The following is a 14,806-nucleotide window of genomic DNA, read 5'->3' on the forward strand; positions in this document are numbered from 1 at the left end:
AGCGATTGTGGCCGCCAGGGGCTGAGAGGAGGGGAAGATGAGAGAAACTGCTTAGTGGGGCGGGAGGGGGGGTGACTTGGGGGTGAAGAAAATATTTTGGAGCTTGATAGAAGTTGACAGCACTGTGAGTGTAGTAAATGCCAAAACTTTAAAACAGTTTTATGTTATGTGAATTACATCTCCATTAAAAGAAAGAAGTCACTTCTGGGATTGGCGCTGCAGCTCTTGTGTGGTTTTGTGTGGCCTCGGTGCCGACAGCATGGGTTGGGGGTGAGCCCTGGGGCTTCTGACAGAAAGGGTTGCGTAAGGCAGCTTTCGACGTACGTAGGATCGAACACGGTAGAAAAATGGGAACTTCCGGACCAAAGAGTACCGAGCCCCCAAGAACAGCAGGAGTCCTCCGACCTGGCAGCCCCCGACCCAGGGAGGGGCAGGCCCTGGCGCAGCGGCCCCTCCCCAGCCATCCTGGCTTTGCTTTCTAGGAAGGAGGCTTAGGAGTCGAGTTTGAGCGAGGTAGGAGCAGGGCTGGGGAGGGCACCATCCTCCCGGGGTTGAGAGGGTCGATGAGTGGGGTCGTGGTGGGCGGGGAAGCCTGGGCAGGGGCCGCTCCCTCTGTGGGGGGAGCGGGCCTGTGGCGGGGCCCTGGCCGCCGCACTTCGGGGCCTCGGAGGGGCGGGTGGGAGGCCGCCTCGATCATCTTCGCCTCAGAACCTCTCAGCCCTGCTGTGTAGTGGGAAACTGAGGCCCGGAGGGGCCGCTTACACCTGGACTGAGGGCCCTCGAGGCACGCCAAGAGAGGTGAGCAGTGCGGCCAGAGCCAGTGTCCTTCTGCCACCTCGGGGGAGTTGGCACAGAGAGGCCAGAAAGCGTGCTGGGGTCACACAGCTCTCCTGCTGCCCGCTCCCTGGCTCTCTGCTTCCTTCCAGTACTGCGGTCCAGTGGCTGGCGTGGTTGGCGCGGCCGATGCTTTAGTTTGCGCATCTTCGGGGATGGGCACGTTTTCCCCTGGCGGCTGCATTTTGAGGCTGATTGCTCCTCCTGAGGTCACCGCCTGGGACGGCTTTCAGCCTGGGAGTCCCAGTCTGACGGCGATCTTTCCCCACAGGAGGCCCGCCATGGGCGCCGAGAAGTCGAACCCTTCCAAGAGACACCGGGATCGCCTCAACGCCGAGCTGGACCACCTAGCCAGCCTGCTGCCACTGCCACCCGACATCATCTCTAAGCTGGACAAGCTTTCGGTCCTGCGCCTCAGCGTCAGTTACCTCCGGGTGAAGAGCTTCTTCCAAGGTAGGACTCTCAACCTGTGCCCACCTGGACCTCACCTGGGTCCCACCCAGCTTTGCTGGGATCAGCCGGTTGGCGCCTCTTATCCTGGGGAACCATTTAGAGGCGGAGCGCTGAATGCAGACTGACACGAGTGGCTCTGGGGGAAGGGGCTGGGGCCAGACCTCGCCCTGCTTGGCCTCACCTGCCCCAGGGCCCTGGGGATGCTGGGAGCTCCGGCCAGGCACCGGCCCCCCTCTGCACGGGGGTGCCTGTTGTGTGGGACCCTTGCAGTAGCTCTGGGTACTTGCCCACATCCAGTGCCCCAGGCCAAGCCTTACTCTGCATGTGGCCTAGCTGAGCTCCTGAGGAAGAAACGTGGTTGTCACCACTCTGCTTCAGACCTGGGACTGCTGCCATCACCCCTCAGTTACGTCTGAGCTTCTTACAAAATCCTGAATTTGTTACATGTCTTTGGGAGCAGGTAGGATAAGTGTTGAGGGTGGGCAGGCGTGGACAGTAGCCGGTGGTAGGGCTACTGAGTTCATGCTCTGTCTCAAGGCGGTGGGACAGCCTCCCGCGGCCAAAACCCCCCTTGGGGTGTGGTGAGCGTGGCCAGCTGATGAGGCTGCAGCCCTGCAACCACGGGGACCCAGGCCCGTGCCGCTGCCCGGCCCTGCTGCTGGGCCCGGGAAGCCATGTGACTCCGACGTGTCTGAGGCGTGACAGCCTCCGCGCCTTGCTGGCTTTCTCGGCCCCGGGAGGGGGGGGGGCAGCTTTCCTAAGGACTCAGCCTGCCTTCCACCCTGACCCTCCAGGGACCGCCAGCAGCTGCACCCGCTGTGCCCTCCAGCTGGGCCAGCGCCGACCAGCCCCTCCAAAGGGCCCACCGTGGCCTTCACTTCCTCTCATGGAGCAGGAACCCCAGACCCTCCTGCCGCTGCTGGCCTCTGAGAGACCCCTCTGTGTGAGAGCTCCGCACAGGGGTCTTGGCTCCCTGCAGCCTCTGTCTGACCCCGCAGGACCCCGGGCCCCTCACCTGTGTTCTGCCCTGCTCTGGGGCGCGGACCCTCGTTGGTGGTGCAGACCTGAGTGTGTCAAGCTGTCCCTCGTGGAAAGCCGTTCTGCCTCCGGGGGAAGGCCCAGCTCACAGGGCTCTGTGTCTGCACAGCCGGGCTTGGTCCTGGGGGCGGGCGGCGTCCCTGCACCCTGTGACACCTGCCTGTGTCCATTCCCCCCACAGGTTCGTGGGCTGAGCTTTGACAGCCTGGCCTGGGGTTCACCCAGTGCCCAGCCCAGGTCCGTCCCCCTGGTAAATCGTGCTCTTTTACTGGGTGTCCATCACCCAGACCCCCCATGGCTGGAGGCCCAAGCTCATGAAACATTTCTGGAAAAGTAGGTTTGGAAGACGGCGGAGAATGATGGGTGCCGCGGGGGGTCACCAGGAGGGTTGTGCAGGCTGGTGGGCTTCCAGGAGGAGGCGAGGGGGCGGGTGTGGTCTGCAGGCCACACAGAGGCAGCCCCCTCAAGGAGCCGTCTAAGGGACCCTTGCTGCTGCATTCCTGCATCTGGGGTGGGGCCTCCTCGGCACCCCAGCCTCCCCAGCTGTGGTCTGGGCCCCCTCCCCGGGGCAGAGGGGTTTTCTCTTCCTCCCCCAGTGGCACCGGGACCTCATCAGGCCCTCGGTGCTGGGGCTTGGCGCCCTCCCCCTGCAAGCCCCCTTTTCCCTGTGGGCGGCTGCGAGGCCCCTGCAGACCCCGTCTCCAAACCTCTGCCGCCTCCAGGGGTCCTGCATATCCCACTGGCCCACGCTCAGGACTGGGCCTGAATTTTGTCCGAGTCCTTCTCGTTCCCACGGTGTCCTGTCCCTCCCCGAAAGCGCCTGTATTTCCCTGGATTTCGGGTTACCGTTGCCCCGGGACTTGGCTCTCCGATGGGCTCAGGAAAACGGGGAAGTTCACGGATTGTGTGGTGCTTTGTGTGAGGTGGGCAGCCGCTCTTCCCAGCTCCTCTGTTCCGAGTGGAAGTTGAAAGTGACAGCCCCTAAAGTGGCTTTGAATTATACTACTTTAAAATTAAAAATCAATACCACCGGCCAGTGGCATCTCCCGAGTGGGGTCCAGGGCACGTAATTCCAGGTCAGCAGTGGGCTGACAGCTGGACGCCATGTCCTCGGGGGCTTCAAGGAGACCAGGGGCTGTGACCAGCTTTCTGACTTGGGGTCAGGCCTTCAGGCCTCTCAGGCCCTCCTTGTGTCCCTCCGGGGGAGGGTCTCTGTCCTACAGGGGCCCTGCTGTGGGGGCAATGGGGAGGGCCCTGCACCTTGCCGAAGGAAGCCCTGCAGTGGGGACATCCGCAGACCCCGCCCGAGCCCCCACTGGAACTGACACACAGAATCGTTAGCAGCATTTATCTCTGAGACGTGGTTACAGGAGTTGTGTTTTGCTTTCCAGGTTTCCAAAGTCTTACTGAAATGCGTCAATTTTTTAGGTAGGAAAAACTCAAATGTGTAAAACAGCAAAGACAATCATTTCAGCACTGCTGTGGTCTTGGTGTGGAGTCCAGGGTCCTCATCCTGGAACCCAGGCCCTGCCGGTGCTGCCAGGTCGCTGGTGCAGGTTGCTCAGGTGACTGTTGAAGCATCACTGGCTTCCAGATAAGTGCAGGACATGCAAACACACACAGTCTAAAACGTGTGGTCGGCAGGGAGCAGCCTGTGGGGCCCCGGGAGCCGGCTTTGGAAAACGCTGAAGGAGCAGCAGGAATTCCATCTCTTGAGGAGCCGACGCCTCTGAAATCAGAAAAGTAGAGATGGCAGCGCCCAGGCTGGGGTACTGAGGGCTGTGCTCATGAAGCGGAGAGAGTTCCGTGAAGGGATGGCAGGAGGGCTCTGGGACAGCCCGGGAAGTGCTGGGGACTCACAGCCCAGCCTTCGGAAACTATCAGACCCTGGCTCCTGATGCCAGCTCTCCCCATGCGAGGGTCTCCATCCGCGTGCTGGGGTCTCCATCTCCCATGCTGGGGTCTCCATCTCCCATACTGGGTTCCCCATCTCCATACTGGAGTCTCCATTTCCCATGCTGGGGGCCCCATTCCTATTCTGGGTCCCCATCACTGTGCCTGGGTCTCCATCTCCATACTGGGGTCTCCATCCCCATGCTGGGATCTCCATCTCCATACTGGGGTCTCCATCTCCCATTCTGGGGTCTCCATCTCCCATACTGGGGTCTCCATCTCCATGCTGGGGTCTCCATCCCTGTGCCTGGGGTTCCCCATGCCCTGGGCTTTCACAGTGACCTGTTGGACAGCTTAGGCCAGCTCTGGAGCTGCCCAGGGGGGGTTTCTGTCACCTTCCTCCCCCAGAAGCATCCAGCTGCATGTGGCACATTAGTAGGGACTGGTCTCTTCCTCTCTCGTCACTTCCTCAGGTCCAGCTGTGCCTGGCCACACCAGGGTTGGTAGTCTTGGAAAGGCTTCAGTTTTGCTGTTTCCAGGAGTTCAGGCGTCTGTCCAGGTGTCCACCTGAACCCATGGTTCTTCTTGACCAGGAGCAGAGTGCTTTTCCCACATTACAGCCAATCCCACCCCCCCCCCCCCGAGGCAGGGGGTGCCCGTCAGGTCTGCTGAGCCCTCGAGCTGCAGGGGGCAGCCCTGCCGGTCACAGTGGGGTGAGCTCATGAGTTTGGTTTCTCCATCACACCTTTCTCCCAAGGATTCCCAAGTTTGTAATCCCCCTCAAGCTGTACATTTTAGGGGAAATTCTAAATATTTTCCTGAATTCATTTCCTCTGCATAGCTAGAAAAAAGTCAAGCTATAAAAATTGGATCTTAATCTGTGCTTCCTGACTCAGAAACGGATAAACTAATTTCATTAAAGCTTCCATAAAAAGTCACCTTCGGGAAGGACATGAACTGGAAAGTTCCAACCTCCAAGGGCAATAATGGCCTGAAAATTTGCTTGTAATGTTTGTGTTGGTGTTGACTTTCATGAATTTTTAAAAAGCAGTGGGCTTATTTAATTAATTTATTTGGTTTTTGCATAGACTGAGGGCTGGTGCTTCTAAGTTACAAACCGTCTGCTTGTGCCAAAGAGAGGGATTTTCCATTCTTGCAAATTTCACCATTCTAAAGAGGGGAAATTGGGGGTCGATAAAAGAAAAGGGAGGGAGGGTGGGTGAGTGGAGAACATGAAGGACACTGAGGGGGACCAGAGATGGGTTCCTTCCAGGACATGTGGCCCAGGATGTGAGGTCCCAGCAGCGGTCTGCACCACGGCGTCGGCCCAGCTGCGAGACTCGCTGGGTCTGGGGTTCAAGCGCCCAGAGTGGGGACCAGCGTGGAGATGACCAAGGGCCTGCGGTTCACCCAGGCCTGATGCGTGGCCTGCAGGCAGGATTGTCGGGGAGATCAACAGAGGGAGGGGACAGTCTCAGCAGGCAAGAAGGGAAGGAAGAGCACGATTCCAGCTTCCCATGAAAATCTGGAGATTTCCACTCTGAAAGGCCGCTGCCCCCGCTACACTGTGCACCCTGGCCTGGATCTGGGCCTCTGTCCACTTGCACCCTCTGTGATGGGGTCGATCCTGGCCCCTGGCTCACCTGGGCTGGACGGGTCTGCTTCACCCCCACCCAGTGGGGAGGTCCAGAAGCCCTCACATCATGAGATGTGTCCGGGACCCCACACAGGATGCAGTGCTCCTTAGCAGGTCAGAGGTGAAATGCTCCTTGAGACTTAGCAATCCTGTAACCCAGGAGGGAAGTGTATGCGATTATTAAGCTAAATTGTACCGGTTTTCAGCTTTCACTGAAGAGTTGTCCTCCCCTGATGAGCCCTGTCATGGACAGAATGTCTGCGTCCCCCACAAAGGCATATGTTGAGCCCTACCCCGAGTGTGGCCGTGTTGGAGATGGGGCCTAAGAGGAGGTAATTAGGGTAGGAAGTGGTCACGAGGTGGGGCCCTGATCCCGGAGGGTTAGCGTCCACATAAGAGGAGGCACCAGAGGGCCCTCTCCTCTCCTGTCCCCTGTGGCCGAGGTCTCATGGGACAGAGTGAGGAGGCGGCCGTCTGTAAGCAGAAGAGCCCTCGCTGGACGCTGAGCTTGGGCTCCTGGCCTCAGAGCTGTGAGGAAGTAAAGCTCTGCTGAGTGTGGGGTTTTGTCAAAGCGGCCGAGACCCCTGTGATGATGTGATGGGGAGGGAGGTTTGGGACCTGATTTTTCTCTCTTCACGTGGAGTGTTTGGTGGATTCCTTCCCGCCAGGGATTGGATTTGCGTCGTTGCTGCATTTACTTTCCAGCCCTTCAGCTGCCGGAGCCCCCTTCCCTCTATCACTGACACTTTCTGGAAGACAGCCTCCCCGGGGCATTTCCAGCAAAGATACACTTGTCTTGGGTTGTGTCAGGGCCTTCAGGGGAGGGAGCCGGCCCTGCTGTGTGCACACCTGCCTCTTACCCCAGGCCCCAGGCAGGCCCCTGCAGAGCCATTGTGCAGAAAGATCACCTGGATCGTTTTGTGCTGGTTTTATTTCCCCCATCATCTCTTAATTACCTCTGAAAGGTGAGTCTGGCCCAGGGGAGGGGCAGGCTCTTGGTTCATTCACTCATTCGTTCACTTTCTCCTGGTACCTGCATCCTCCTCAGGACACGTGTCCCCCGCCCCAGGACACAGAAAACAACTGATTTTTCTCTCGCTGCCCCTGGATGGACTGGGTGTGGCCCCAGACTTTCCTGGTCCCTTCTGGGTCATTTAGTGCCTTTCAGTCAAAACAGTTAAATCTCTAAAAGTATTTCCAGTGTGAGCCTTCTCCCCGCCTGCACAGAGGCTCCAGCAGGCAGGGGTAGGGGGCGCCTGGCGGTGAGCTCAGCAGCTCCTCCCTGAGGTCCTGCCTCACTGGGAGCCATGGTTTCTGGCCCTTTCAGGTTGGAGTAGCAGCAGGAAGAAGAGGTGAAGATTGGGATTGGGAGAGCTCCTGCCTGACCGGCACTGCCCTGAGCTGGCACACAAGGCTGGGTGGTCTTGGTGTTTTCTTGGCTTCTGAGGACCATGTACCTGGGGGTCTGTTTGCCTCGATGGCCAACATGGGTGACCCATCCTCTCCAGCTTGTTCTTTGTGTTTCCTTCCTTAGCCTGGGTGTCAGATGGTCTGAAGTCTCTTCTCTTGTCTCCAGGCACCCTCCTGGGAGGAGCTGAGACACCCTAGGCCAGTGCTTGGACATTGTGGCCCCACCTGCTCCCCAGGAAACGTACATCTTTGACCTGCTGGTGGGCACGTGGTACTTCTCACTTTCAGTCCAACCTCCTTTGGATTTCTTGAGTGTAGAGAGACTCCAGCCCCACTAGCCCCTGGAGGCACGTGGCAGGCCCTCACAGGGCCATCATGAAGCCCCTCTCACTGGGCATCAGGCGAGGAGAGAGCCCCCACCCATCTCCTGGTGCAGGTGGGGGTGTGGGATGAACAGCACAGCCCTCCAAGGAGGCCCATCTCCCAGCTTCAAACATCTCTCACCTCTGACATCTTTGCAGCCTTGCCGAGGTCACCTGGGATCTCACTTTGGGACCCAGGTATAGTTGGCACATGTATAGTTGCGGGGCCTTGGCCCAAATTCAGACTGAAAAGTTTCACATTAAAAACCAGTCATAATGCAAGTAAACAGAACAGCTGCCACGGTCCCCGCCTCCTAGAATTTAGAGTCGAGTGGAGAAGATCTGCCACCAGACATACAGCCTCTTCCATTTCCAGCAGATACAGTGGCAAGTAACCAATCAGCTGTCCTGCAGATAACATCCAAAATTTAAGATAAAATATCTGAAACCTTTAAAAATATATTGATCAGCCAGCAGGAAATTAAGGAATACTCAAAGAGATCAAAAACTAAGTGCAGCTGAGAACCCAAAGAGAACGTATTAAAAAAAAAATTTAAAGGATGCACTTCATGCAGAAGGAAAGGAAGGTTTGGGCTTCGAGAAGGAATGGATAAGAAGGTGGTGACTATATGTATCAATCAAAGCAAACACTGATGTATAAAATAGTAGTAATGGTGTATTGTAAGAACAAAAAAAGAGAGAAATAAATCCCTAGCCGTGATAGCATATAAATTTGGAGCGGGAGATTTGAGTTAAAGGTTTCAACAGTTCTTGTATTAATTAACTTTGGAGGTTGATTAACTAATTCATAATAAAATCTCCAGGATAACCATCAAGATAACAGAAAGGTATAATTTTCAAACTAATGGAGAGAGAAAAGTGGAATGAGAAAATATAAACAGTCAAAAGAAAAAAGCCAAGAAGGGAGAAAAAAGAAATGTGAAAGAGTGGAACAAATAGAAAGCATAAAATTCCAAATGTGTCACTAGTTACAATAAATGTAACTGGACTAAACATGCCAACTAACAGATAAGGATTATTAAAGTGATTTACTATATCTGTTTACAAAAGGCACAGAAAGGGTGAAAGTAAAAGGATGGAAAAAGATGTATTGGAAACTGAAATGAACTGAAATAAATCTGATGAAGTTATATTAATATCAAAAAATTGATTTGGGGACGAAAAACACTACTGGAGATCATGAGAGAGTATCATTTAATAATCATTTAGTAATGATTAAACATTTTATTTCATCAAGCAAATAAAATTATTTTAAATTTGTGTAACTTTAATAACATAATCTCAAAAATATAAAACATATTGATAGAACTACAAGGAAAAATACATGAATTCATCATCAGAGAGAAAGATTTTAGATAGTTCTCTCAGTACTTAACAGAGCAAATAAATAAAAATCAGTAATGATTATAGAAGATTTGAACAATGCAAAAAAGGGTTAATCTCATGGACATTACATAACACTATACTCTGAAACTCAGAACCCACATCTTTTCAAACCTACATGGAACTTGTAAATATATTGAAAACGTATTGGTCAATAAAGCAAGTCACAATAAATTTCAAAAGACAAAATCATGAAGAATGCATGGTGAGCCCTTAAGGCAGTTAAGCTGGAAATCCATAAAAAAGATGACTTGAAAACCCTGATATATTTGGAAATAAACATATTTATAAATAAAATAGATCAAAGAAGAAAGCTTGATGGAACTGAGAAAATATTTATAAATCAAAATGCGTGGGATGCAGCTAATGTAATTCTTATAAATAAATAACCTTGAGTGTTTATATGTAAAAGAAGGAGGGCTGAAATTAATGAGCTAAGCATTCAGTTTTGCAGGTTTTTTTTAGACAATTTTTAAAAATTAATTAATTAATTTATTTTTAGCTGTGTTCGGTCTTTGTTTCTGTGCGAGGGCTTTCTCTAGTTGTGGCAAGTGGGGGCCACTCTTCATCGCGGTGCGTGGGCCTCTCACTATCGTGGCCTCTCTTGTTGCAGAGCACAGGCTCCAGACACGCAGGCTCAGTAGTTGTGGATCACGGGCCTAGTTGCTCCGCGGCATGTGGGATCTTCCCAGACCAGGGCTCGAACCCGTGTCCCCTGCATTGGCAGGCAGATTCTCTACCACTGTGCCACCAGGGAAGCCCCAGTTTTGTAGTTTTGATAAAGAAAAGTAAAATAAACAAAAGGAGAGTCAAAGAAAGGAAAAAGTAAAGGGGAAGATATTAGTGAAATAGAAAGGAAACATACAATAGAGTTCCTTTAAAATGAAAAAAACACAAACATCTGGTGAGACTGATCCAGGAAAAATAGCAAATAGTATGAGGAATGTAAAAGGAACACAATTATAGATGCTGCAGATATTTAAAAGATGGGTTGAGGTTATCATGAACAAATTTATGCCAATAAATTTGAAAACATAATAAATGCCTAGAAATATAGCTTATTAAAATTGACTCAAGAAGAAATAGAAAACCTGAATAGTCACATGACCATTTGAAGCAGTGGTTAAAATCTTCCCACAGAGAAAATCTAGGCCCAGATAGAATTAAAGCAATTTCTATCAAATATTAAAGGAAAAATAAGTCCACTCTGTACTGAATCCTGTGGTGTAGAATTGGAACTGGAGGTATTGGTGTGAACTCACATGCACACACACATATAAGTGTGTGTGTGTGTGTGTGTGTGTGTGTTCTAGCTCTGTCTGCTGAAAGGGCCACACCAGTAGCAGGGAGCACAACTTACATTCAGATCTCGGTTTCCAGACATGGTTCACCATTAAAAGGAGGCTTTCTGGCCTCCGTCTAGAGTTGGAGCAGAGAAAGGACAAGATGAGCTTAGAATGTCCGTGCTGGACAGCAGGCCATGCTCAGAGCGTGAGGAGACATGCCCTGGGACGCAAGTCATCCTGAAGGGGCTCCCCTGGCCGGGTCTGGGACAGTTTCAGTGTTAAGATGAATAAGGATGGTGATGGATTATAATCCAGCGAATAAAATGGGATTCCATAAATCCACACTGATATAAATAAGTGAATGAACAAATAAATACTAAGAGAAAGTTCTTCCTAACAATACATCCATTCTAGATGGATGACTGTAGAGAGAAGAGGTGAATTATAAAATCCCCAGTTGGTAACCACTGCAGGAATAATTCAGGCCAGAAACATCAATGGACGCTAAGATTAGTGGGTGAGCAGGTGGGGAGCAGCCTGTGGGGACAAGTGTCTCGAGGGTGGGGAGGGGATCCTGGGGGCTGCTGACCCAGCTCACCTGCGGCCTCCTCACAGCCCGGCCCCCTGGTCTCTCTCCTCTAGGCCTTGCTCAGAGTCACCCCCTCTGGAGGCCTCCTCCAGCCACACTGGGACCCTCAGTGCTCGCCTGTGTCCCCAGGCGGGGGCTGGAGAAATGAATGACTGTGGGCAAGCGACTGACCCGGCCATAGGAAAATCCACAAGCTGATGCAGTATAATCCTGGGGTGGACTCTTCTGTTTTCTAAATACGGCTCTGCGTGAAATGAGCACGTTTATTCACACTCCTGAAGTTTCTTCTCGCCTAACTGAACTTGGGGCTTTGACTGGCAGTTTGAATCCCTCCTCTCCCGCAGCCTAACTGTGGGGTTTGGAAGGACAGGCACCCCTGCCCGTACCGCCTGCTGGCGCCCCCTTCCCAACCCGCCTCCCGCCGTGGTTAGGTAAGAGCGCCTCTGGCTCCTGCTGTTTTCTTCCCAAGTGCTTCCTGCCACCTTCCCCGTGCTGGGTGGGCGGACACCTGGATGCGAGAGCACAGAACTCGGCGAGCAAGTCCGTTCCTGGCAGCCCAGGTGCAGAAAACCTGTCCAGAAGGAGACTGAGAGTCAGCAGTGTCCTCTGCAGACAGCACTTTCTTCCAGCCTGTATGATTCATGTTCATCTTCCAAAGGCAAAACAAGGAGTTTATCGTTTAGTTCTTGAAAAGTGAAGGGAGGAGAGTTTGAATGTCTGAAAACTTAAGTGGTCCATTAATTTGAGGCCAGGATTGCAGCGGGGTCTGAAGGCACAGTGCGGCGGGGAGCTCCGCGCCCTCCGTCTGGCCCCGTCCCGGACACCAGGCCTGGTCACCGGTCTCCCCCGGCAGGTGCATTGCACCGCACGGAGCCCCCCGCACGCCCACGCATCACGGAGAAGAGCGGGTGTCAGGAGAGGTGAGCCGGGGCCCTTCAGGGTTCCCGTCGACTCCTGGACTCACGTGGCCTCTGGGCCCCGAGACTTGTCGCCAGGGTCACCCAGAGTGGGGCCTGGCGGTGGGAGCAGTGGTGAGTGGAGCCGGCTAACAGCCCGGCCTGTGAAGGCGGTCGGTCCCCCACGTCCTGGACCTCTGACTCACAGGAGGGCGTGCCGGGCCCCGCAGGCGGTGACAGGGGAGCCCGCCAGAAGGTCCTGCGCGCCCAGCCCCCGGGCCTGGTCTCAGCCGTACGAAGGGGACGGCCGCCAGGGACTTGCCCCGCCGGTTACTCAGCTCGGCTGCTGTGACAAATACACAGACCTTTACTTCTCACAGTCCTGGAGGCTGGAGGTCCGAGGTCAGGTGCCCCATGGTCGGGCTCTGGTGAGGACCGCTTCTGGGTTGTCCCCACGTGGCGGAAGGGGTGAGGGAGCTCCCTGGGGTCTCTTATGAGGACACTAATCCCATTCGTGGGGCTCCACCCTTGCGACCCAAAGGCCCCTCCTAACACCATCACCCTGGGGGGCCAGGAATCTGGGGACACAGGCATCCATCCACAGGCCTCGTGGAGGTTGGCGCTGAGTTGGTGGCAACAAGATGTGGACGCAGAACATCAGGACATTTACGGGGCACCCGCTGCCCCACGCCGCTCAGAGCTCCTCAGGTGTGTGTCCTTGCTGGATCCTCACGACAGCCCATGCCCGTCTTAAGGGAGCGCTGAGGCTCCCAGGACACCTGCTCTGAGCCCCAGCTCCTCTGCTAAGCAGGCCTTTGAGGGGGTCTGGGCTGGAAGTGGTCAGAAGTGGGAGGCATGCCTGCTCCTTGGGGTCCCGGGAGCTGCAAGCTCGCTGTTTCCCTCCACCCTGCCCTCTGGGCACAGCGTGGGGGAGAGCAGGGCAGAGCCGTGGTCATGCCAGCTGCCTCCAGAGGGACACGCGGACAAGCGTGGATGTCAGCCCTGAACTCGAGGGCCTGGGGGCCAGCGTGCTGCGGGACCAGGGCTGGAGGGGAAACGACGCAGGTGCCAAGGCCATGTGTCCTGCGCAGAGCACAGTGCAGAGCCTCGGGTGCTCCCTCGATGCTGAGATGATGCCAGGTTTCACCAGGCATGTGTTCGTTCAAAGCAGGGGCTGGGCTGTGGACGTGGACCTGTCCACCCCAGGAGCTGCAGCTGGTCAGAATCGGGGGTTCAGCCCAGCTTCCTGTGGTGTCCCCAGCTTCTCTCTCAATCACCCCGGGTGGCAGAAGTCCTGTACCCCAATCCCGGGACAGCCCTACACGTCCCAAATTCAGTGTGCCCCACAGTCTGGGCTCAGCTGTCCTGTCCCCTGAGGAGCTGGCTGGGATCAAAGTGGCTTCTGGGCGTCACGCACCATCTAGGGGCAGAGATGGGGCGTCTTCTGGTTTTTCCTCCGCCGGGAGCACTTGGCACCCCTCAGGTGCCAGACCCAGGCACAGGACCCCTGAGAAGCTGCTGGTGGGGGCGGGGTGTCCATGGCCCAGGGCTCGGCCCAGGGTGGTAACTGCCCCGAGTCTCCTCTGTGGGAAGGACGCGGAAGGAAGCGGGGTACCGGGCGGGGCCGGAGGGGTGCAGTCAGCCCCAGTCTGAGCCCCAAAGGGCAGTGGCCTTTCCATTCTCACCCTCCCCCTACGGCTGTGTGTGCAGCATATTCACGGGGACGTCCACTGTCTCCACGACGATCCCTCACGTTCTCTCTGTTCCAAATGAGCCTTTTCAGGTATGCAAGAAATCAAGGAAGTGAGAGGAAGGCTGGTTCCGGATGATTCTACAGCCAGTTGGTGGACAGCCTGGACCGGGCAGTGAGAACCTCAAGTGCGGCTGAGCTCGGGCCTGAGTGGGGGAGGGAGCCAGGGCTCCAGGCGGAGCAGCGGGTCCAGGCTGGTCTCAGGGTCCAGGCTGGGCTGCGCGAGCCCCTGGGAGCCCGTTCATCTCCGGGAGGGGCGGCCCTGGCTGGGCCTCCTCTTCTGCCTCGAGACCCTGAGCTCTGTCTACAGACCAGAGGCGGCCCGGGCTCTGCGCTGCGGGAGGACGGCTTCCGCCGGACCAGGGCTCTTGGCCGCTCCCACCTGCCACTGCCCCTCAGGCTAGGCTGGGCAGAAGGAGGGCCAGCTGCCCACAGGGTGGGGCTGAGGGGACGCGGGTGCCACCGGGGTCCCGTCTCACGTGGCTTGGCCCTCTTTCTGGGGACAGCGGCTCACCAGGGGCACGAGGCCCTTCGACGTGACAGGCCTTTCCGCCCCTGGCTGGACCGCAGGGGACGCCTCGAGCTCCGGGCCTTGGGGCACTGCTCCCCACAACCCCGTCCCCAAACGTCCCTCCTCGCGGGGCCTAGGGGGCCACAGCGACTCCTTCTCTGCACACTTTCACCAACTCCCCGTGGACCCCCGCCCCACACACCTGCTCCCTGCCAGCTTTTCTCCCCGACTTGTTGCCAGGGGCGACCAGGAGCAGGCGGGGGCGGGGCGAGCCGTGGTGGCGGGCTTGGAGACCGGGCAGAGAGGGCGCCGGCGATGGGGCCGGGGTCCGCCTGCAGAGGCCCCTGCCCAGAGCCCTGCCTCCCCTCCAGGGCCCCGCTCAGCGGGGGCTGGGCTCCCTCCCGGGTCAGACCCTCGGGTGAGACGTGTGGTAGCAGGGAGAGGAGAGGAAGCGGCACCCCGCAGAGAGACGCTGGGACGAAGTACCGGACCCAGGTGACGGCAGAGCTGCTGGGAGCGCGGGCGGCTCCCCCGCCCCGGGGCTCTTCCCCCAGCGGCTCTCTCTCCCCACCGCCGCGGGCTGCTCCCCACTCCGGACTGTCCCCCCCCCCCGGAAGAGGACTGGCCCCCGCAGCCTGCGGGCCTGGAGTTTGCTGCCCTGAGTCAACTTCCGGGCGCTCCTGACCTGGGGGCCGGGGCTGTCGGCTCAGATGAGTTTTCGGGAAGGCGCCCCCCACCCTGGCT

At 56.1% G+C, this 14,806-nt stretch overlaps 1 protein-coding gene across 1 annotated transcript in view; it reads left to right on the forward strand.

The window, feature by feature from the left end:
• AHRR (aryl hydrocarbon receptor repressor) overlaps positions 1-14,806 on the forward strand; it is a 74,580-nt gene that overhangs the window by 15,615 nt on the left and 44,159 nt on the right. The window contains exon 3 of the mRNA XM_059916041.1: positions 1,106-1,287. Within this exon, the coding sequence (XP_059772024.1) occupies positions 1,106-1,287 (182 nt within the window). The remainder of the gene's footprint in view (positions 1-1,105; positions 1,288-14,806) is intronic.

This window comes from Balaenoptera ricei, chromosome 3 (genome assembly GCF_028023285.1).
Source record: "Balaenoptera ricei isolate mBalRic1 chromosome 3, mBalRic1.hap2, whole genome shotgun sequence".
In the NCBI taxonomy this organism is placed as follows: domain Eukaryota; kingdom Metazoa; phylum Chordata; class Mammalia; order Artiodactyla; family Balaenopteridae; genus Balaenoptera; species Balaenoptera ricei.